Source organism: Rhea americana, unplaced genomic scaffold (assembly GCF_003343005.1).
Source record: "Rhea americana isolate MKP2758 unplaced genomic scaffold, rheAme1 scaffold_1, whole genome shotgun sequence".
NCBI classification, from domain to species: domain Eukaryota; kingdom Metazoa; phylum Chordata; class Aves; order Rheiformes; family Rheidae; genus Rhea; species Rhea americana.
Window position 1 is genome coordinate 7192148 of NW_028185038.1, and position 25245 is coordinate 7217392.

The 25245-nt window shown below is 35.0% G+C and overlaps 2 protein-coding genes across 10 annotated transcripts in view; one reads left to right on the plus strand and one right to left on the minus strand.

Annotated features, from left to right (window-relative positions):
• The window catches only part of LRRC17 (leucine rich repeat containing 17), a 24990-nt gene extending 17070 nt beyond the window's left edge, over positions 1–7920 (minus strand). Inside the window, exon 1 of the mRNA XM_085298532.1 lies at positions 7834–7920. The gene's annotated coding sequence lies outside the window, so the exon portion shown is untranslated. The remainder of the gene's footprint in view (positions 1–7833) is intronic.
• The window catches only part of FBXL13 (F-box and leucine rich repeat protein 13), a 101316-nt gene that overhangs the window by 54181 nt on the left and 21890 nt on the right, over positions 1–25245 (plus strand). For 7 of the 9 annotated variants that reach the window (XM_085298467.1, XM_085298456.1, XM_085298502.1 and 4 more), the window contains 7 exons: positions 4227–4327; positions 7764–7893; positions 13789–13887; positions 14577–14694; positions 14857–15019; positions 17547–17666; positions 19254–19380. In XM_085298467.1, coding sequence (XP_085154593.1) covers positions 4227–4327; positions 7764–7893; positions 13789–13887; positions 14577–14694; positions 14857–15019; positions 17547–17666; positions 19254–19380 — 858 coding nt within the window. Of the gene's footprint in view, positions 1–4226; positions 4328–7763; positions 7894–13788; positions 13888–14576; positions 14695–14856; positions 15020–17546; positions 17667–19253; positions 19381–20831; positions 20868–25245 lie in introns of those variants that run through there. The other 2 variants (XM_085298522.1, XM_085298516.1) reach the window with 2 other exon arrangements.

Sequence of the window (25245 nt, forward strand, 5' to 3'; positions counted from 1 at the left end):
AGTTCCTAGTGAGCACTTGCAAAGTCCTTGAACTGTAATGTATGTTTGTGACTGGTCAAATGGGGTAAGCCTAGTTTTTGTCAAGTAAGTCATACTGATGATTTCAATGCAATGTAATTTCTGCATCAGCAAAATCCTTGCACAGCACTTTTAAATAAACCAATAAAATCTGATATGTCTGATTTAAGTGAAAAGATAMAACAGATATTCTTGTTATGGAAGTGTCCCAAATCTGCTCCTTCTATCACCTGTTACTATTATAAGGTACAAGTAGGGGTCAGGAGAAACCACGCATCAATGGAATACAAACATCTGACAATTGTTGAAAGGGAATGTACTGAATACTGCTAATATTCATAGAATCATAGAATCAGTAAAGTTGGAAGGGACCTCTGGAGATCACCTAGTCCAACCTCCAGGCTCAAGCAGGGTCACCTAGAGCATGTTAKACAGGGTTGCATCCAGGCGGGCCTTGAAGCTCTCCAGAGAAGGAGACTCCACAACCTCTCTGGGCAACGYGTTCCAGTGCTATTCCACTGTGCTGTTCCTGTTCCATTTTATTCCAATGGGTAAAAGACAGAAAGCATAATCAGAGACATTTGGGGYGGATTAGGAGATTTCTAATACCTGAGAATGAAATGTTGATTGTAAAAAAAAATGAAACAGTATACTTGAGTAGGGGTGAATATAGAGGAAGAACACAAACATACAAGAAAAAAATTTAAAAAGTTGTGATACAAAAGTTACAAAAGGTGGAGATATAAAAGCATACCAGAAARAAATCTGAGGGGTACCTGTAAAATAAGATGGCAAAAAAGTTCTTAATCTTCCTAAGACTTAGGATGAAATTTACCTGACTAAGTGTAAACATTTTTAAAGATGTGTTTAAGGTCTGATTAAACTCATGCTTAAGTAGGTGGTGAAATAGTTTAGATGCATTGTTCCCTAAAAATGGTTTTCACTTACTATAACTAGGCACACATGTCCAYGGTGTTGATCTAATTGTAAATATCTGAAGTTTAGTGATGTTAATCCTACCCCAGATACTTCAGCCAGTTAATTTTCATCAAGTATAAGATTATAGGTCAAAATAGGAACAGAACAGTTCAGAATGTATTTAGGTAATTCAGATACATTCAGATTTAGCAGAGCCTGGTGCAGTTCCTCAGTACTAAAGGGAGGTCAAAGTTCTGAATCATTAGTTATTTTCAAAAGCTCTAAAGGATAAGTGACATCCAAAGAGACTGGAGAGAAGCAAGCATCCTGAATATCTTCAAAGAGAAAGAACACCTACAAAATTATAAATAATTTTTCCTAATACTATCATTGGAAAACACACTCCAACAAATCATTAAATAATCAATATGTAAACATCCACCAGATGATAAGACAATAGAAATGTCCAGCACAGGACAGATTTGCCAAGGACAGATTAGACAAACAACTGTCGAAGTTTGGTTAGGTGTCTTCTGTCTCAGTTTGGGGTATGGACTAAGATGACCTACAAAAATCACTTAAGCCTTGCWGAGACTGATTCAGATTCTACAACATATTGAAGGTATATCTCTTAGTGTGTCTTTTATAGAGCTAGTTGAAGTTTCTTTTTATTCTCATAATTAAACCCATCAATTCTTACTTTCACAAGATCATGATTTTCTATTTTCATCCAGTTTTCTTCTTTCCTATGAAGTCTGTCATAAATATTTTACTGAGCTGTCAGAATCATCYGAACTGAAAAGAACCTCTGGAGATCATTTAGTTCAACCTCCCAGTCAAAGCAGATTTAACTAGATAGGTTGCTCATGGCTTTTTCATAAACAACCAARCTCTGAAAAGTAATTGTATCCCCCCCACTCCCCCTAGACAGTTTCTTTTGGTTTGATACTGTCTATGAATTTGCCAAGGATGTATTCTGTCCATTGTCCGTGTTGATAATAAAGACATTAATCAGTACTACCCCCCATATTGACCTTTGATGGTTGCCAGTTATTACTAGCTAGCAGTGAGGCTTTGCACTATTTGGCCTGGTAGTCCAGACTAATTTTCCCTCCCCTTATAGTCTGTTTACTCATCCTATATTTTACCAATTTGGCTATAAATGATACTGTGGCCTGTAGTGAAGGCCTTACTGAAGTCAAGATACATAATAGCTGCCGTTCTGTCCATATCCACAGATGCAATCATTTAATCATAGAAAGCTCTTAAATTAGTCAGGAATGATTTGCCCTTGGTAAATCCATGCTGGCTGTTCCCTRCTATGTTCTTGTCCTTCCTGTGCTTCGACATGGCTTCAAGGAGGATTTGCTATATAACCTTCCAAGGGATTTAGGTGATGCTGACTGGCCTGTWGTTCTCTGGATCCTCCTTCTTGCCCTTCTTGAAGATGAGTGTGACATTTGCTTTTTTCCAGTTGTCAGGAACCTCCACAGACTGCCACAAGCTTTCAAAGGTGGTAAGTGTGAGGCCTCTCRGTGACATAAGCCAGCTCTCTCAGCACTCTTCAATGCATTCTGTCTGGTTCCATTTCTTCTAGTGCTCCCTAACATGATCTTCTACTGYGGTAATACTTCACTCTTCCAGACTCTGCTAATAGGCTCAGGAACCTGGGAGGTCTGAAGACAAACCTTAGCAGTAAAAACTGAGGCAAAAAAAAGGCATTGAGTTTCTCATCCTTGAAGATCAACCATCTTTCCTGGTCCCCTTTGCCCTCCAGAGCAGTGTCTCTTGAAGCCCTGCCAAATAGATCCCTAAATAAGCCAAAATCTGTCCTCACRTTCAGGTTTTTACTTYTACTGTTTGTCTTTCTGTTGTCTCTCAGGCTCTAAAACTCTTCAGTTCCATGGTTGCAGCARCTARGGCCACTCTTACTCTTTACATCCATGACAAGTTTTTCCTTATTTATCAAACAAGTCCAGCAGAACATCTCCCCTAGTCAGCTCATCAATCACATTGATCRAGAAATTGTCTTCAACATACTACAAAAATCTGCATTGCTGGCACTCAGCCATATTGTTCTTCCAGAAGATATCAGAGTAGTTAAAGTCTGAGTATGAGGATAGGCTTCTTTCACTGTTTAAAGGCTTTATCTACTTTCTCTTGATCAAGCRGTCTGTAGCAGAAGCCTACCACAATGTCTTCCTCATAGGTCTGTCCTCTAATCCTTACCAATAAACTCTCAACTGTCTTGTCACCTGTTCCAAGGCAAAGCTCCATGCTTTTAGACACTCCTTTTCATAGAGTATGACCTGTCCTCCTCACCTTCCCAGGCTGTCATTCCTAAATAGTCTATAACTGTTCATTGCAGCCCTCCAGTGGTGGTTGGTACCCCACTGCATCTCTGTAATCCCAGTGAAAAACTAGCTCTGCACCTGTGCACAGACTTCTGATGCCTCCTCTTTGATTCCTCATCTGTGAGTGCTGTAGCATTTGCATTCAGGCACTTGAGATGGACCTCAGTTGTGCTGCTTTCATAGGGAAGGTTTGAGAGCTTCCCCCAAAATGTTGTTCTCCCACAGCTCACCACTCCCTATGCTTTCACTTCTCTCTCTTATTGTACCCTCCCTCAATGCACCCATTTTTGTTGATACCAAATTACATATTTCAGAAATGTATTCCAAAAGTACAGATTAACTGTCCTCTGTAAGGTTGATTGGTATTGAATTTCCAGCTATCTTCATGATCGTTTTGCCTGACAACTGAAATGGTAACAAAGTGACCACAGAAGGGCAAAAGATACACATTCAACTATTACTTGTCCATGTATAAGATGTTCCATCTGGAGAGCAGAACTAAACAGGAAGCATTTTGTAAGTGATACTACTGGTTAGAGAAGTGTACTGTAGATTTCAGAKAAAATTCACAAATGGTTATATATACCAGGATTGGCTAATGCAAATCTTGCTTTAGCGAAATATTTAAGTATGTGGTAAACTTTGATCATGTGAAAAGTCCCCTGTGCTCCATAGGACTGTATAGTGTACAATGTTTCCTTGAACTGGGATGTTAAAATTATAATTSTTGAAGTGATTAAAAGTAGTATCATGCAACTCTTAGTATTCTACTTAGAGGTTTCCAGAAGAAAATCACTTTTTGATACACAGCAATTAATATAATGATATAAAGAAATCTGTTCAGATTTTTTTCTGTTACTGTGTTTAAAAACTTCAGAAAAATTAATRCAGTTATAATTTTATATGCTTCAATAAATCTTTTTTTTTATTATTCAGGATGACTCAATGAGACTCATATCAGAAGGCTGTCCGTCTCTTCTCTATTTAAATCTGTCATATACAGATATTACTAATGGAACACTACGACTGTTGTCAAGGTAAAATTAATGAGAATTATGGAAATGTATTTGTTTTGTTCTTRCAGGAAAGATTAAGGCATATGTTGTAGCAATCCTCTTTTTGAGAGATCTGCAGGATTCTGTCTGTTACATAAAATTAAAATAATGGCCCTTGTGTTTGACTTTCTCTACCTAGTATAATTAAAAATATAAGCTGGTTTACCATGTATATTTCCCAGAGTTTTACAGAAACTTTTAAAAAAACATGCGAGTCCAATATTTATTTGGCATGTCCAATTACTCATTATGATGCAAGATATTTGCAAATTAGATATGTTCATAAAAATTGATATTTGCAAGAGAGGACTGTGGGTAGGTATATTATCTGAGCCAAGTACTTTTGTGGCAATGGCAAAAGAAAGAATTATTCCAAAATCTTCCAAAGGGTTGTTTGGAAGATCACTCAGGCAAAGGCAAAGAATTTGCATTGTTACAGAGGTTTTAGGTAAACTACCCTTTCTATTTTAGATGTATCCAGCTACTCAAAGACTGCTTGGTAGGTAGAATTACTGCATTTAAAGCTGCTATATAGGAAAAGCGAGGCATGCTGATTGAGCAGCAGCAGCAATCACAATTACGTATGTAGTCTTTGAAGATAGCTGTACATTGCTTCTGTTTCCCATGAGGAAAAAAAAAATGTCTTCCTTTTATTAGCAACCTTACAGAGTCCAGAAGCCTGTTTTTCTTTGACACTTGCATATATATATATTGACTTTTGGTTTTCTCTGCACCATACTGATACCTTGTTTATGCCAATCTATCCTCAATTGCTAATAGTTTGCTAACAGTTGCTTTGGAAAGTTTTCTGTTTAGTCTCTCCACCCTTACCATTCACCTCATCTTCGATAGTATTCTCATCAGAATCTGTGTTTTCTTTTCTCCATATTGGCAGATATTTTATCTTCTTTAATTTTAATATATTTCTCTTGAAGTTTGGAATAGCTGTACTATATAGTTAATCGCAGCCTGTGTTGTTTTGGTTAYGTAAACATTCTGTTAACACCAAAAGTCAGAATTATGTTTTTCTTTGGTGTGTAGAAGACATTTACCCATGAAAGAGTTCTTCAGAACAGATGATGCTTTCAATGTGATAAAGTGTTTAAAATGAAATGGAAACCTTTATTGATAAAAAATCAGAATTTATTTTGTATTTAACTTGCATCTCATTAATAATAAGTTTTCCCAGGCACAAATGATACTTTTGATGTAAAACCATGATATACCACTGTTTTTACTGACAATTTTTGGATAAAAAGCAAAGCTCATTGTTTCTGAGATTAGAAGGATTTGCAGAAAGTTATTGTCCTTTGAAGAATTTGATAGACACATTTACATGCCTTCTCAAAAAACATCAGCTTGCCACAGGTCCAGTATAAATMAGGTAACTAGTACAAAACTCCTAGAGATGGAAATATTACATTTTTTAGTATTGCACATAAATTTTACCATTGTGTATTAAATGTCCATTATTAGAACAATTAAAAAGTAACATACAGATTGAGTGAGCCAAAAGCTTATTGGTCGTTTTAAATTTTCTCCTTCTGCTGTTCTATACAAACATTTCAGCCTCTGTGTTACACGAAACAGTTCATCAGGTAAAATTTCTCCTCTGAAAAGTTCTAACRCATATGATAGACATAAATATTGTCTATCAGGTATAGCTGTGAGAAAGTGATTTTGTCAGATTGCTTTGAAACAATGATCCTATGAATACCAAATCAGTTACACAAGTCAATATGACAGAATTCCTGCAGAATTTAGGTGCAACAAAAACAAGGATTTATAACAACCTATGTGCTCATGGTTCAGTACTAAGAAAGCTGTCACTTTAAGTATGGCAGAAGAAAGCTTGTATTAATATTCACAGATCATAAAAAAGGTCATGTGACATGTAAGGAAAATCAATGCGTTTTCAAAAGTAGTGGAAGGTTTTGATCACAGTCTTCAAAATGCAGAAGACTGCCCTGTATCCTGTATTAAGTTGTTTAACCTTGTACAGWTTAAAAAGACTTAAAACCACCAGAGTTTAAAAAAACATCTCTTAATTTACTATCTGTTTTGAGAGAGCTGTTTGGAAGCATACTCTCCCTGAGTTTCRTTCTCTCCACTCGCTTCTGTGGAATGTGTCACTATAATGCAAGAAGATYTGTGCTTCTGCAAAGAAGTATACGTATATTTCTGTACTGAATATGAATGAAACATTTCCATTTAAAAATGCATGCCCTTTTATTCTAATGTCTGGTGTTGATGAACATTGCCTTTCTTATTTTGKTTTTTTTTTCATTAAATATAATCTTAAGTTTCTTTTTATATGTGTATGTGTAATCCTTTTCTAGGCGGTGTTTTGTTTCCAGCTTTCTATCTCTTTTTTTTTCTTTTCTGTTAAGTCCAAGTTAGCACATTTCCTTACTCAATGTTGAAAGTACAAAGTCAGCTCCGAAAATGTATGCCACTCCTTAAGTAGTGGACTCCTCTGCGGGTGTTCCTGTCTTTCTTCAAAATGCCTACTTTTGCTGACTTGTAAAACTGCTTATGTCCCTACAACTAAATATCTACCAGTATGTCCTAATTCTAGGTTTTGATGTTGTGTATGCTTTCATTTGTGGTGCTTGTGGCATTGCAGTAATTATTTATTCCAGTTAGAAATTTAGTTCAGTAAAATGTTTTCAATATGTTATAAACCAAAGCTGCAGATAGAAACTTAGATTCAGAGCATAAGTTCTTAACTTTTACAGAATGTCATAGATGTACAGTGTCATGACTGTTTATACAATTTTCCTTCTTTTAACTAATATTTAATATAAATAAAGAAATATTTTTCCAAAATAACTGATTTAAACTTAAGAAAACATGGTTGATTTGAGATATATGTGTGTGTGTATGTATACACACTTTACTTTCATACTTCTTTCAATTTTTTGGTTTATTTTAGTAGCAGTTGTCTAAATAATTACATGACCAGAGAAGGTCTAGCTGTACGTTTATGCTTTCAGTGTTCTTTGATAGAGTTCTGGTTTTCATTTCCAGCAGGCACCGCTTGTAAAATCAATGGCAAAGTCAGTCAAGCAAGCTCACATTGAAAAGCCTATTAGTTTTCAAAGTATGCAGACAAAATCCCAGTTAATTAAAAAAGGTGCTTTTGCAATTATTTGAGATATCTCTAAAATAATATTCTTTTAATATAATTAAATATGATGTATAATACTACTATTCCCCAGTAATTTGCAATACTTGGAACAAGGGGAAAAGTGCAGCAGAAAAAGAGCCTTTCAAACCTCAGCAACATGAAAATCCTATTTAAAATCCAACAYCATTCCTTTACATTAACTTTCAAAATATTTCAGTCTTATTTTCTTTTGATTCTGTAGCATACTTTTGTAATAATTTGTTCTCTATCTTGTTTTTTTTTTCAAAGGAGTTTCCCCAATTTACAGTATCTGAGTTTAGCTCACTGCAGAAAATTCACAGACAAAGGTTTACAGTACCTGGGCTCTGGAAAAGGATGTCACAAGCTCATCTATTTGGACCTTTCAGGTTGCATTCAGGTTTGCAMTTCACGTCTTTCTTTCATTCTGTGAAGAAGAGAATCCTTTATATGACTGGCTGCATCCTGCATTCATGGTATACTGAAGGAGTACAAGCACTGCAGCAGACTTTTGAGGGTTTTGAATTACATGGCTACAGCTGTTTAAATTTTACTGAGGARTAAGAGCACTATAGGTTTGGAACATTTCCAGCAAACTGTCAGATCTATGAACAACTAGTACTTACTGCATAATGAAAACAAGGCTTGCTTTTTGTAGCCATAAATAGACTAATTCTATGTCATGATTAGTTAGAATTTTAAATCAGGAACTTTGAAAATGGAGTTTTTACTAGGATATCAAAAATCAAAAGCCACTGTACACTGGAGAAAACAAATTTACAATTGATTTCCTGGAAAAGAAATCAATTAAATAGTGAACTTTTSTTTCTATTTTAGTGATTTAAAATGTAAACTGAAGTAATGTACAAAACTGAAATCTAAAAATAGTTAGTGTTTTGGATTGTTTATTTTAGTACCCTATTAAAATTTTGAAGAAAGCTAATTTTTTACAATCTTAGAAGGTTTCAAACCTATACTGTATCTTGAAACATATTTCAAAAGCAATATAAAATGCTAGACAGTAAGGCAGTAATAGTGAATATTTTAAGAAAGGGCTCCCACACGTTTTCCTTTATACACTGAGAGTAATCTGCAAGCTACAAAATGTGTGTGAAATGATAAAGATATGAAACCTAAGGAGTCTAATGGTTTAATTTTCCATCTAACAAAACCTTTTCAGAACCAGGRATGAGTCAGATAGGGAACAGTCTTGTTCTAACTGCTCTTTGCTTTGAGTGTCTGTTTCTTGTTCCTGAGACTCAAGCTGAGAAGATTGGAAGTATTGTGCAGTAACAAAAGCGAAATGTGAAATGAGGGCTGAGAGTAGTGCAGTTAGGAACTACCGCTGAGTTTATTTTTCAATATAGCCATAGTTGGTTATCTGTTGCAAAAGCAACATTTCTGCTTGTTCAGAAGTGTGGTTATGAGCTATAAGGATTTGCCTCTGCAAAGCATGATCTAATACTAGAGAAAAGCAATCATCATCAAGCCAGGAAAACCACAGTCCTCCCCTTTCCAGAAGAGTGGAGTGTTTTGCTCACCAATGTATTTGAAAGCTCTGGGAGGCGCTCCACAGCTTGCTCCATTTTGAGTTTCTCCTGATTCTGAAATAGTGCTTAATGATCATGACAGTGTACTTAAGTAAACAATTAAAACCAAAAAGAGCATCAAATTGCACAGTGTTGCAGAAAGTGTGCTGATAGGACAAAATTTGTTTTCTTTTCCTCATTGGATGAGCTAAATCAAAGGGAACTTTTGTAAGGCTAAGGCTTGGCTTCAGAATTAGCTAGAGAAATACAGTGAAATTATAGTATAAACATTTAAATTATGCTAAACTGTTCACTAGCAGCCTGTTCTGTCCCTCATTTTAATGTTACAGTTCTTTTTATATGAGTACTTTTATTGCCACTACTACTGTAGTATTTGAACATCTATTTAGAAAGCCTACCTATAATATGTRTGATTATACTAATGATTTTACAGCGGGAAGCTTTAGGGCCAGAGCATTTAAATACTTAGGCAGAAAACTGGTAATTGAGCACACAGTTTGTAGTCTGTTGTCATACAACAAGACTGTCTTTCCTCTGTTTGAGTATTTGATTCATGATAGTAACAGCAAATGAATTATAGGTATGGATCTTTTGTATGAAATTTCAGTAATTAAGGTTGGGCCCCTATAGAATGTATAGTAAAGATTTAGTTAATAATTTCCATGGTATTTCCTAAAAGTGTAGAGATTCTATTGTGTCCTGCTCAAAATTCCTATTACACAACAGCTATTCTCAAAAAAGTATCTATAAAGCATAAGATTTCTTCTCTGTGCTCCTTCTGAATCTGAACATTGTAGGTAGAATATTTCCTGCTGTTAGACACAAATTTGAAGAGATGAAGAGGTATAAAGCATTTGCCTGTCATTTATTGATGTATTAGATTGAGATTATAGAACTAAAAAGGAGACTATGGTGAGAAATATTTTCAGTTAAATTAGAAATATGGAGATTTTCAAAGATTTCTTTGAAAAATTTTTGGGGGATGCCAAGATCTATGGCCTACTGATTTTCAGACTGGAACTATTCTGGCCCAAAGAACAGCCTATCTGTTGCTGTAGCTTACAACAACTGGCTGTGATTCTTAAGAGATCGCAAGTTACTGGGAAGTAATAAACATGACCCTTTCCTTCCTTGATGTGCTGCACTCATTGTGGGGTATCAGAGAAGCTATTGACAAATGTGTAGGCTTCACCAGCTTTCACTGTCTGAGAGTTCCTCCAGCTCTGGCTTCATCGGGAGAGTTCTCGTTTTGGCAGCTGCTGTCAAATTGTGGCTTCTTCACACATATCAAGCAGCACAAAAAGGAGAAAGTCTGAGCCATGCTCATTATTTATTGAAGCAGTTGTTTATAATTCCCAGTTACAGCCTCATGTAACTGAGGAATACTTTATGATAAGGTACACCCACACCATTCTGTATTTTTAGTACATTTTAGTATATTTTTAAGAGAAAAGGGGACAGTCTTTATGTTTTAGACTAGGAACTTCTCCCAGACAAAGAATTGTTTTTTTATATAGGACCATCACAGTGACTTCAGATTCTCTACATGAAAAAATAGTACATTAGTACTACATAGTACATTTATAAAATGATCTTATTTAGTTATGCAGCAAAAAGCTGTTCAGCAGAATTTTACCGTATCTAAGGCTCATGACGACCTTCAGAGCATTCTGCTTCATGATTGGTTGAAGAAGGAAGTTTAAGTAAGATTTTACTGATCCAAGGCAAAGAATGCAGTATTAAATTCCATAGGTATCTTGATGTTGATTCTCTGGTTAAGTTTTTGGCTCTTGAGGCAATCTATTAAGCATGTTGAAATGCTTGGTTGAGTACTAGTTATTTTAAGAAAACATATGCAAAATTTTTTACATTTTACAAGGTTGCCTGAAGTGTGCCTAAATAATCAACAGTGCTTTAGAAAAGAAATTCAAGATTATGATGACATTATTTCGCGTGTAGAGAAATATAAGACAAATACATATGATAATGCAGCAGTATTCAAATGTAGACCAGCATAATGCTCATCTGAATGCCTGTTTCACATTTGAGCATCCTCAAGCTGATGGCTGAGATTCATTATCAAGCTTTAAGTTAAAAAATACTTTCCCCTAAAAATTAAGATAAAATTAAAAGCAATCTGTACAGTGGTATTTTTTGGCTCTCATGGAGTAAAACACTAAATTGCTGCTATTTATGATATCAAATTGCTTTGTTAAGCAATTGTTAAGCAAAGAGTGCTTTTCCAGAGAAAGATATTATAAGTCTTTTAAACTGTGGTTAACTTTAGTCTGTGTAACTCTGGGCTGACCTATCTTAGGATATTTCCTGATCTTCATTTGCTAAATAGACATCTTAGGGATTAACAAATTGTGGTTGATTATTTTAGAAGAGTAAAAACCTCACATTTGTATGTAAGAGGTGAGAATGCAGAACAAATTCCAGTCTTCTTTTCAAAGGCATCTTGTTCAGATTATGATGGACAGTATTGCAACAACAAACTATATGATGTAACATCCCCTCTCTTGGGAATGCTTGATCTTTGGCACAAATGGATGAAAAACAAGACTCGATTACCAGAAATTCACCTCTCACTGAAATGTCTGGAGAGCATTTTATGTCACTTTACCATGTTAAACTACTTGGTGCTTGTTGGGGAAATGTGCTGTCTTCTGCTGTTTCTGCTGCTTGAGAGCCAACAATGAGGAGGCCTATTGCACAGTTAGTCAAACTCCTCTTTGAATGAATTATTTTGCCATCTTAAAGTAATTAGTGGTTCTTGGCCAGCAGAAAATTGAGATTTTCTGGTATGTCCCTCAGGCAGCTGCTTGTGTGATGGCCACAGCTCAAGTCAGTCTCTTTCATATATATAGGAAGTTTAGGAATGGGAAATTGGCAATAGGATTAGATTGTCCTACACCTCAAGAAAGACCAATAGTGAGTACAAAATTTTAGAACGTGGATTACCACATCATATTCTSTCCTCCGAACTAGCGTCCATCTTTTCATGCCAGCATTCTACCTTCTCATGATCACTACTAGCTGGAGAGATTACCTTSACCATAGTAGCTCTTCACTTGTACTGGTTGTTTGACAATCATTTGGACCTAGCCATCCTATCTATACTGATGGTTGAGATCTGCCGTAACATCTGCAGATCCTCTACTGATGTGTTATCCACATCAATCTTATTCCCAAGGTTATGGTGGCTTTTCATCCAGCAGACATTTACAACAGACAGTTGGAGAGAGTGTGAGTGCTTGGAATGCATCAACAGGCTCTGCTTACTGTGACTAGCTTGTAACSATATTTCTCTATACTTCTTCTCTGGAGCCTTCTCCCTGCCACCCCTACCCTATTTCCTCCTGGCATTTAGTTCTTTTCACCTCTCGCAGCTCTTTCTTATGATATAGCTGTTTTCAGAGCAGCCTGATCTGGGGTTACACAGCTACACTGCATCAGACCTTACCTTGAACATAGGCACCTGACAGAGGGTACTTGATGGGTTTTACCTCACTGTGTTGCCTATCAGATATTTCCTGTGTTATTTGTAGGRTTATCACTCTCTCATTTTGCAAGCTGTTACAGAAAGCTATAGAAAAAATGTTGATGCTACACATGCCCTGAGCTTAAAACACGTGGGATTTTTGCATCCACAGTGCTAGAGTGCCAGTGCATGTTTTATAAGCCATATTGTATTCCACCTGTTTGGACATGAGTCAGGCACAAACACTTCAGCCTAACAACACAGTCCATAGGCAGATAACTAGTTCCCCTCTATTGCTGCCAYCCTCCAGTGCGAGGAAAAAGTGCAAAGAATGCCACAATCCCCTGTGAAAGAGGGGACATGTAACATCAAAATACAAATCTAAAGGCAACTGTATGTAAAGAATCTGTTAAAAAGTCTATTCCATCCTGAAAATTAAAGAGCAAGCTAACTTGACCATAATTAAAAAACATCACACACTCTAGCCAGAATGTAGTAGACAGTATATCCTGGCCGTAAGTTAAAAGATGTAATATTCTGCCAGAAAATAAATGGCAGTAAGAGGTTTACAGGTCAAAGGACCTCTCTGTATGCCCAAAAGTAAACTGATATTTCTGGAATTTGGGCAGCTGAAAGATAGGTTCCCTAGATGAAAGCCTTACTGAAGTCAAGGTAGACATCATCTGCTGCTCTGGGGGCACACAAAACGTAAATAGAAGAATTAAATTACTAGGTAGCTCCTTAGCATGGCATGTAAAACACAATGCTATCARTAACATACTTTGATGTATATAAATTAGGAAAAAATTGTTAAGCTGTTTTACCATGGATCTGGAAAAAATAATTAAGATATTTTACCGTAGTATGGATTCAAACCTTGCTTCAAACTAGATGTGAGCATGTGCCACATCTGAATACCTCATCATAAAGTAGGCAAAGCAAATGTAGCAGGATGTGTCAATGACATTCATTACTGCTCCCATAAATGGTGTTGACTTTGGAAACTGCCGTTCCCTATTCTTGCTTGCTTAATAATGACCCATTCGTAAAACAGATACTGGCTATGGAAAATGTTCTTCAAATATTAGAATAATATGCACAGCTCATGGTCTCTTCTTATTTTAATGGGCCAAATTAATACATTTCCTGATAAGTGAGCATCTAGGTACAAATGATTTAAAACCATTGAACATATCTCAAGCCATTCCTGTATCGTTTTTGCTAAGCTTACTAAGACACAAATGTTTTATTTCTTACTCAGATTTCCGTTGATGGCTTCAGAAATATTGCCAATGGCTGCAGTAGGATTCAGGATTTGCTAATCAATGATATGCCAACTCTAACCGACAGATGTATTCAAGTAAGAAATAGAAAATAAATCTGTGTTTTCAGAACATTTCTGATATTTGAGCTGGGTTATCCTGTCTACCAACTTTAAGGAAAGTTATACACATACAGTTTAGGGGAAAAGTTTCTCTCCTAACAAATTTTGAAAGTTGTTATCTAATTATGTTTACAAATCTTGTTAACAGTCATTTTCATAAACTTTCAAGTTTCCTTTCTCCTTTTCCCATGTAACTATAACTGAAATTAATTTTCCAGTTTATAAATGAGAGTTACCCATTCTTTTATATGTTAAATATAATATATGGGAACAACAGTCTGTTACTGATTATTGCACAGAACTCCCCATTCAGTAATTAGTCTGCATAAATATGTAAAGTCTAATTGGTCCATGGTACAGGTAAAGTTTTTTCAGGCTTCTGCAAAAGTAATTATTAACTAGATCACTGATCTTAGGTGTCAGCCATGCTTCATGACTCCAGTTGCTTACTTCTTTTTCTTGTATTCTCAATGATAATAAATACATATAGAATTTCAGTTGATTTTTTGTTTAGTACTCACTGTCTAGAAGTTAATTTGGAAAATGGATTATAACCTTGTAAGAAATTATAACATTAAGTATTATATGCAGAACAATTGCTGATTTTTTGTTGTGTAACATAGCACAGTTATATGAATGTTTATTTTACCTTTTTCCCCTTAAAGGCTTTGGCTGAAAAATGCCAGCAGATTATGTCTGTTGTCTTTCTTGACTCCCCACATCTATCTGATACAACTGTTAGAGCCCTTGCTGAATGTAAACTTGTCAAGGTCAGCATTGAAGGTTCGTATAATATTTAACAAAATTATTTGAATTATATATTTTAAAAAATCATCCAATTCTTTTGAAGTCAGTAACAATCTTTGAACTAATTTCAGTGGGTATTTGGATCAGGCCTATAACGTCCAGCTAATGTGTAACTTGCATCTTTGCATGTTTCAACAGGAAATAATCGAATTACTGATTTAAGTTTCAAGTTGTTGAGTAAATACTGCCCGTACATCAGGCATATCCATATGGCTGATTGCCAGAAGATCACAGATGCTGGTCTTAAGATGATTGCACCATTGAAGTATATTCTTGTCCTGAATTTAGCAGACTGCATAAGGTACTAAATCATATTTAGTTTTCTGTAAACCATTTAAAGGATTTTTAGGAAAGATAATTATATTCCTAGTAAATCCTTTTAGCATATCTTTCAGTTTTAAAAGTAAGTTCTTACAATTTTAAGACATATATGGGGCAGGTTTAGCTCAGTTGGTTAGAGTGTGGTGCTATTAATGCCAAGGTCACAGGTTCAGTCCCTGTATGGGCTATGCCGAGGGTTGGACTAGATGATCTGCAGAGGTCCCTTCCAACCTTACCAKTCTATGTTTCTATGATATATCTCAATATTTAAAAAATACTGTATGCATTTAGCTTTTTGCTTCTGTAACATATTTTCAAAAATCCATTCACTGATGAAGAAAAAAGCCCCAAATATTTTAAAAACAATAGACCTGTAAAATAATACAAAGAAGCTAGAATTACTGCTTATCTTAAAATTTCTGAGGTCATACTAAATTTTAGGGATTTGRCTTTCATATGTATCTAAACTACTTTTAGATACTACTTCTTGATGCTATATAAAAATCCAATAACATTTCTTGTAAATGCACTGAGAATTGCTGGAGTAATACCGTGACATCATGATGGTAGTTCAKTTGTGCAGATGGGACAGCTGCCTGAATTTTCTGGTTTAACATTTAGATGGCTGGATTTTCCAGTCCGCTAGCCAAGTGGCTTCATGGGGTCTGAGTGTGCATTTGTACGTGTCCGCTGTCTGAAATGCTAAAGAATTGCTGAGTTCCCTTAACAAAACTTTTAAAGCAATTATAAAGCTCTTGTAAAACTCTGTAGTATTTTTTAATACTTTGGCAGACATTTGTAAAAGCTTTAGCCTTAGCAAAGTTGTAGATTATAACAAATCTAAACCTTCTAAAGAGTTTATTTCAAGAAAAGAGATACAAGTCTACAAAAGAAATTACTTGTGTTTATGTCTCTCTTGTTTGGGCAGTATGTTGCTCTAAAATGTTGCCTTGTGTATTAGAAACAATTAGGTATTTCTCAGAAGTCAAGGGAAGCAGCATACAAGCAATAGAATCTAAGAACAGATTTTTGAAATGTTTATCCTATGTGATCTTAATCTTCTTGATCAGTTTCTTCTTTTTATTGAGATTTTATCTTAGGCTAAGAGTTTAACTCCTTCTAAACTTTAAAATCCCACAGAAAATTTTTTGAGAAATGAAAGAATTGGAAGGTGGTTAAAAATAGGCAATGTAGTGACTCAAAACATACCCTTGGTATGGTTTTCTGATCTAAAGTATGTTRTTATCTTCCTTGTGTATAATGTTCTAAGTAAAGCAGTGTGTGATCTGTGTTTTTGTATAGTTAATATCAGTTGACTAGAGAAACTCAGCATGTGTATGCACTGCAGAATTATTTCAAAAGTTATGTGACTTTTTCAGTCCTCAAGCCTAGAATGCCTGTTGAATCTATTGTGTGGTTTCTTTTTAATGTAGTTGGCTATATTGTCAGACCATGTGTTCATTACAGACTTAACGCAACTTAACTATTCTCAAGGTATATCTCTCAAATTCATCTGTTTTGAATGAAAAACAACTGTTTGAGTTATTGCAGAATGATTGCTTTAGCAGTTTGTGAATTAAAACTTCATCTGAAGCCTCTGGTCACACTACAAGGCTCTGTTCAAGTTGCCGTTGCAGTATCAGTGCTATTCTTCCCACATTTCTAAGACTTTTGGGGATTTGCAGTGATTTCTTGTGCTGCAGCAAACTCTTTGAGCCAAAATATGATTCTTTCCCATTAAACGCCCAGATAACTTGTTTGTCCATCAGGGAAAATGGAAGAAATATTGGAAATTCTTTGGAAAGCTAAGCATACAAGTGATATTAAACAGGCAGAATGTCAAGAGTTATGAACATTATTTAAGACTCAAGTTGTAGTCAGCATGCAAGGGCTATAAGCTTGACTGAAACATTTTCTATCTTTCTAATCTATATAACCTTTGTACATGTTATGAGTTGGAGATTTGTGTGTGTGACATGCAATGGGTTAAGTGAAACATTCAGAGAAAGAACTCAGGTTAACTCTTCAGTCAGTGCATATATGCAGAATAACTACTACCTACATGTACTACATATGTGTTTTGCTTGTGTATTAGAAGATCATTTTTCTTTTAAATTATCTCCATTATTTAAATTAACAAAGACATTCATACAAATATTGCTTTGAAATGTTTAAACAGATTTTGGTATTTTCTGGATGTTTTCCATGCTCTGTCTTTTGGGGTCTTACAGTAACTCAGTACTGGATTCTAGTGGAAGTTCTCATAACCTCCAGCAGACTTTTTTTTAGAAGGTTCTGGCTTTCAGCAGTTACAAAGAGCATCTTTCTAATTGAACCATTAATTCTTCTGATTCCATTTTGGGTTTAAAAGATAATTTATGAATATATCAATATTAATTTCTGCTTGTTTGCAATGTAGGCTGCTGAATCAAATTGTATGTTGAACTCTAGGGAGTACAAAAAAGTGCATATTTTGAATTTGAATATTGCTTGTACTTCTATTTTAGAGTCGGTGATGGAGGTATAAAGCCATTTGTAGAAGGTTCTTCGGGTGCTACTCTAAGAGAGCTGAATCTGACTAATTGTATTCAAGTCACTGATGCTTCTGTCGCAAAAATTGCACAAAGGTACCATAGTCCAGTATAGTATTGTGGTATAAGTAGTTGCTAGGCTTTTCATATATTTTTAATGTTATGGTTCCCAATATGTTAACGGTTAAAATTATACAGCCCATTACATGTAGAAAATTGTGCTAGATAAATTGCTTGTCCTTTTTGGCCTTGTAAATCTATTATAATTATCCATTGTATGAGAAGGAATTCAACAATATAAAAATGGAAACTTGAAAAGTCTTAATTTTAGGAAAAAATTTTAAATGATTGTTGTCAGTTACAAAATTGTTTTGAATGATTAGTATGTCAAAGGCACATTTTTGTAAACTCATTAAATACTCATGTCTGAACAAGCAAAAAGGACTTTGCTGCTAAGCCTCTTCACCTTCAGTTCATCAGCAGGGGCATTGGCATTGACAATCAAAAGATCATTTTTAAATTGCAGGAGAAGATTTGAGCCAATCTGCCCACTCCTTACTAAATCTGGAGCAGGCCCATTGCTTATGCTTTAGTAACGATAGTGGTGAACAATTGTAGCAGTCCATGCATACTTTTTGGTAGCATACTGGCTGGACTTATGGCTTACTACTCTATTAAATACCAAAAGAGTTATTTTGATTGTTTACAAATAAGTTCTTAACTCCTTTTGGTCTTAGAAAGCATCTACCCACCAGTGAGAAGGATTTAATGTAGTGTTGTTATTGTGGAAAAAGATGTGAAATCATGTTTCAGAAAAATTGTATATGCTCTAATAGATTTCAGATCTACTTCAGAAGAATTAGCAAGGTCAAGAATGACCTAATAATATAGTTTATTGGTCATATAGTCTAGTCTATATATAGTCATTATAGAAGTCATATATTCGAAATACGAAGAAAATTTGGTTTTCCTTTACAGAAACACTGAATATTCAGTTTAAGGACTTGATATTTTGGAACTTTTTACGTGACTTTGTATGAGCTTATGACATTAATATGTAGTGATTTGTCAACAGAAAAYAGTACCAGAGAAGGAATGTTCTAAAATTGTTATTTATGTTTTTCTACTCAACATGAATTGCTGCCATAAAGGTTCAGAAAGTATTAGAGATTGAGKATTTGATCTTACTGATGGAGTGTTACCCTTAATAAGGCTCTCAGCACAGATGCACTGTTTGAGGAGTCACATTTCTTGGGTCTTCTGCTTCAATTATTGGAATACATAATTTTACATGCTCACTTAAGCAGAAAAATTCAGTCTTCCTTTTCTGGCCAGTGTGTGCTGATTGGCAGAGTCTGGCAATGTCTTCATCTGCCCTATGCCATTCTTTGCATAATTGCATTTGGATGCGAGTACAGCCACAGAGTCCTGAATTCTGTGGTTGTAGGGAGCTTTAAGGTTCCCTGTGCAAGATAGAAGAGATTTAGAGATAGGGAAAAGTAAGGCAAAAAACTAATTAAAAATATATATTTTTTTTGTAATACATCTCCTTGATTTCTGTATTTTGATGTAATGTGATTGCTGTTCATGGTTTGTAATATTTGTAATAATTTCCCAATAATTTTTGTTACCTTTCCGTAACAAAAGTAGATATCTGACGTTTCTGTTTTTTATTTAATTTAGATGTCGTAATTTGACCTACCTAAATCTGCGTTACTGTGAAAATGTGACTGATGCTGGAATTGAAGCTTTGGGAAATATGCCTTCATTGATATCCATTGATATCTCTGGAACCAGTGTATCAGATATGGTATAAATATGCTAAAGAATAATAAATGTGTTTGTTATCTATCTAGGCTTTCTGAAAACAATACAAACAAAATCCATTTATTTAAAAAGCTGCATGAATATGAACCAGTGGAGTTGCAATATTATTAAAAAATACTTTAGAAATATATATAATACTATATTAGTCCATATATCATCAGTACCCAATAAAAGTTAATTCTCACACTGAACAATTCTCACATTGGACAGTTCTCAGAAATCAGCAAAAGGAGGGAGTTTGACTGCTGTGAAACTGATTTGAAAAAAATACTGATTAAATAGAAATCTTTTGCCCCAGGATGATTAGATGTGAGGGAAACTGAAGGACTGATATTTTGAAATTTTAAATTTGTAAAAACTATGTTTTCCATAAAATAGATTTTATGATGAAAATCCTCTAATGGATTTATGGAAATGGCTTTATACTGTGGTCTAGGTCATGACTGCTAGTGAAAGAAATGCTAATAAGGTATCTTCAAAGCGTCAAGTCGCTAAGACTGTGGAAAGTGCCATAGCAAGTGTGGGAGCCAGGTTAAACCTCACAGGCCTCCACATAAGATGTTCTTGGCAAATCCTGTTTTGTGCACAGCATGTAGAGCCAGATCTGCTCTTCCTTCTACATTTGAGGCAAACTCTTCTCACTGAACACAGAAATGTAGGAGAAGCTTCATGAAGAAAACTTACTATATAGAATATTTATCGGTCACTGCTCAAACACAATTCTGACCCATAGTTTCATTGTTTGGCTCTAACACAGACTTTGTTCAAACGTAATTAAAAGCCTTTATCTTTCATGGAGGCATAAAAATAAAAAGTAAAACTAAGCTAAATAAAGAGGGCTAGGAAAACAAAGAGGATTTAATTTAATGTGTGTCATTAAATCATTGTTGATATTTTTTATAGTATGGTTTAGCTGAGTGAAACTTACAGCACCAGGAATAACCATTCCACAGTATTTCAATGTAAATGTTTTCTTTGTCTGCCACAGCTAGTTTTTTAAAATACTGTGTTGCTTCTTCTTGTAGTTTTCAGACAGCACAACCCATGCCCTCGGCAATAATCCAAGCGCTTTTGCTTACATTGCTTTTTTTAAGGCATTGAGTTTCCTSCCTCCCACAAGACAGATAAATTAACTTGGAAATTGACCGTTAATCATTCTTGTAATTTTTGACCTAATTGCTGGTACTGACTACAAAACTGTCATGTTTTTTGCTGTTTGCTCTGCTTAAATATATAACATTCACATATGCGTAATAAATAACTTCTTAAATGTTAAGACATCATTTGAAGAAAGGAAATCTTGCAGTCTGCTTTATAATAAGCTTCTTTTGTGTGCTCTGCCTTTATTTTGTGCATTTTTATTAGACAATGCAGTAATCAACATGATTTTCTTGTGCTGATGAGAAATTATAACRTTCATATTCTTTCCTATAGCCTGTGCATTAGACCTCTGTTGCTTTTACTGTCCTGCTATTTGGAGTTGCATATGTGAAGCATGTTGAGTGTGCAACATAGTTCTGCACTGCACAAGAGAATATTCCTCCAAGTTAGTATTTCAGGTGAGGGCAGAATCATTCTGCCTAGCAAAGGCGAGCAGAATTTATTGCAATTAGGATGTCGTAGATCTAAGTGAAGGACAGTGGGAGAAAGTAGATCAAATTTTCTTACAGATTTGTGCCTTATGGATTACTGACTTAGTGTCAGTCAAAGTGAAAACTTTTTCCACTGTTGGTGCCTTCCACTTCTGTAGTTTCTCTGGTGCCTAAAGGTGAAATGTTCCTACTGCAGCCTGTCTTTCATTCGGGAAAGTTGTTGCATTTTGAAGAAATATGTTGACACTTAGAATTGTCCCTAACAAGAGATTTTATTAGTTTAGACAAATATTTTCAGTTTAGACTCACATATAGTTGCATTTAGACTCACAGTAATAAAACAATGTAGTTCTAATAAAAATATTGCTATTCTCTCCTATGTTTGGAGAATTTTATCATCCTTGTTCTGAGCCTAAAGAAAGACTGGAAATTGAATAAAAAATAATTATTGTGTATATTAGAATTTTGGTATTCTATATAGACAGTTATGCATTTTACATAAAAACTCTCTAGGCAAATTTATGAGCAGAGTCTACATTAAGACAAGTAATTAATCACATGCTTAAGATTCTATGTATGGTTAAGTGTCTTATTACATAAAGATCAAAGACTATTCGTTAACAAAGCCAAATATCATCCAGTGAAGAGAATATCGACGTTGTGCATATGATAGATAAGTGGGATACGAGGTAAGTTCTTTTACTTGTCTTAGCGCTTGGACTGTATTGCTCTTATTCATATAAAATACATTAACAATTAACATTTCTTTTAAAGAACTCAACATCCATTATGATAGTATCAAGGAAGTATCTGATCTTTTTAAACCGTTTATAATGCCAGTTCCCTAACTGTAGTATTGCCTAACTGTATCTGCTGTACTTTAAAGAAGTGGAACCCCGTCTTTCTGTTTCTCTCATTTTCCCTCTGTAGGATGTGAGAATTAAAGTTATTTTTCTCCTGCCCTTTTATTCTCTTGATGTGCAGGCCTTAAACACTTCATGCAAATGTAAGCCATAGCTTAACATTCTTCCATATAGGTTTTCTATTAAAAAGAATGTCAGGATATTTGATATGACAAGTATAAGCATATCTCAGCCCTAGGATATACAAACAATCTCTGAAAATAGTAAGATATGAATATATATGAAGTCTATATATAATTCTTATTCTTTTAGTTTACCTTTCAAAAAATATTGATTCTTTATTAAAAATTGAAATGATTTTGATAAATAATACACACTTTAAAGTCTCAGTAACTTTTTTTAATAGTGGGAAAGACCGTTTTATTTTATTTCTATTTTTATCATTTCCTAAATACTAGAAGTATGTTTCTTAGAGTTAAAAACAATTTAAAACAGAGACTTAGAAATGGCAAGATTTGCAACCTTAGTTATATTCTTTCTTTTTAAAACAAGCACATGATGATGCAAAAATATATAGTTATTTGAAAAAATTACCTTTAAATTCTTCCAGAGATTTCCCTTTTTTCCAACTAGTGTTCCATCCATCATTGTTTTCTTTCACCTTTTGCTCTCTTAAGCTCCTTGGAATAGAGACCATAAGATTTGGGGATTTGAGTTGTGAGTATTTAAAAGATTTCTATGATTTAATAAATAATATTGTAATCACAAATCATATTGATATTGTTGTAAAGACATATAAAATATTTGCAAAGTTTTAAAACTTCTGTTACTGAGATGAGCACACTTGCACTTAGGGCCAAAACCTATATGCCTTTCTTATAAAAGCAGTCCCAGTGACTGAGCAGAACTGCTTCCATGAATCAGAGAAGCAGTATTAGCTRTAAGCTTTAGTCTCATGCTTTCAATAATTTTGTTAAGATGTCTTAAATTTTTTTTGAGGTCTGAGTGGTATGGCTTTGGCAACTTTGCTCCACATCTGAGAATCTGAAAGTGCGAAGCTTCCTGGCTATCCTCATTCTGACACCAATTGCTAATGCATATGGCATGGACCACCCTCTTCATGGGAGATATACATACATACATATACATATACATATATACATATATACATATATACATATATACATATATACATATATATATATATATATATATATATATATATATAAATGTTGGGACATGCGCAGAAAGTGTCTTAAGCAGGATTCAGACAGTTAGAAAAAGCATAGCAAAGAACAATTAAAGGAATTGTTAAAGTAAATTCATTGACTCCYGACAAATACATATGATCTAGCAATAAAAACAAAAGACCAGTTTTGCCCAAAGTAGACTTTGGGAAACCTACATTAAGATCTGTGGTGAATTTTGTACAGTATACCAATAAGAGAGAATAAACTAGCCTAAAACATAAAAAATAGGTAAACTGTTTTAAAAACTGAAAGAATCTTGATACACTTTTAAAAGGAAATTGAGTATATGAAGAAATTTTCTGCCACAGCTGTTTCTACATTTTCTTTCAGTGACTCCTGTGCATGAAATTCTCTCTCKTGTTATAATCTAGGGCCCCATTCTGTCTTTTGGCTAAAATGCCTCCTGAAGACTTATCTGTGGCATTAAGGCAGTCGCTGGTTGTTTGCATGCTGGCTATATGTAGTTACTCTTTAGCTGAGGATAGTTTATAATCATTAGAAATGCTGCAGTAGAGGTTGTATGGGTATATGAACAGTTAATCCTACTTTCTTTTATGATGTGTTTGTACACAATGATTCTGTGATCATGGCTGGTCCTGAAGGCCAGGCTGGAACATAAATATTYACTAGTATTTTAATAATAAGTTGCTAAATAGATCCTGAGGGGAAAAAAAGTTACATTTTTTTCTTCCCAGAGTTATTTGCAGTAAGTGCTTTGTAACATCAGTGGATTGCAGCTTTATGGTGACTTGAATCCGCAGCCTGGTGCCACATTTTGATGTTAGACCAGTAGGACTGAGGAAGTGCTTTGTAAAGGATGAGAAGAAAAAGTTATTATCAGATCTACTAGGCAGAAACAGCAAGAGACTGTAAAATTTGATTTTCAAAGAAAAGTGAGTGACAGATCACACACAGGAAACACATTCCCAAGGCAAGGAAGAGGAAATAGTAAAATATATTGAATGAGATCTAAATTCAGATGTTTGCAGTCTTGTTTGCTCGGGGGAATAGTGAAAGAGAGAATGTGCCCTGAAGATCTGGAAGCTTAGATCTGCATAGAAATAGGAAATACTAGCACTTAGAGAGTCATTACAATTGATGCCAGATGTGCTAATACCTTTAATCCCAACTGAAATCAATAGCAATTAAAAGTAGTCAGCAATGTTGAAAATTGTACTCAATTTTTTTAGAGGATGTTTTGTTACAGTAGAAGCTATGCCGTCTGAGCTTAGTATCAAGAAATATTTGCAACTGTATTTCATAAATTATGATTGRTCTAGCCACAAATGGTTGGTGAGGTATAGGAATTAACTTTGGCGTGCATTGCACAGGAAGTTATGCTGGGGGATTTCTACAACTGCAAAAAACATGTCTTTGCAGTTCTTGTAACCAAGTCTGACCAACCTTTCCATGAGCTCAAGTATTGGTAACATTATAGCTGCAATAGMTAACACCATTGTGGATTATTTGCTTAAGGACTTACCAATTTTCCAGAAGGCCTTTGCTATCTGACACTGAGCTTTATTCTGACACATATGTATTGTTAATAGCATCTGTTCTAGCTAGTGTAAAACTAGTTTTGGGTACATCTGRGTGTGTTGCAGTTGTGCCTTCGATTACAGCACTTACTCCAGATAGTCTTTACAGATCACTCTGGCTTTGGTTAGCTATTCTATATTTGAAGCCATCCTTCTTCTTCAAGTACTTAGATGTAGGTACATTCACTGTGTGGGTCTCAGTATATGACAATTTTGCCTCCATCYTCTGACATACCGTGCACAGGTCTATAAGGGCTTATACCCTGCCTTTGGAGAACTGTGATTCCATTCACTGAGCCCARGACTTTTTTTCTGCTTCAGCCACTGTATCCCCTGCTTAGAGAACTCTCTCTCTTTCCCTTCTATTCCCTCCGTAAAATTCTGTCTCCTCCACAGAACTTGATCTTATATGATCTAGATTTAGAAGCTGCTTCTCTRCTTTCAGCATTGACACCTTCTGCCTTGGTTGTCTTGGAGAAAAGAATAGCACAAATGTGTGCTGTTGTTTTTTCAAGTCCAAGGCATCAGTCGCTAGTAGTCTTGAGGCTGGAGTCCCCTCYGTTGAGCTAGACAGTATTTCAGTCATAGATCCCATGATCATCACA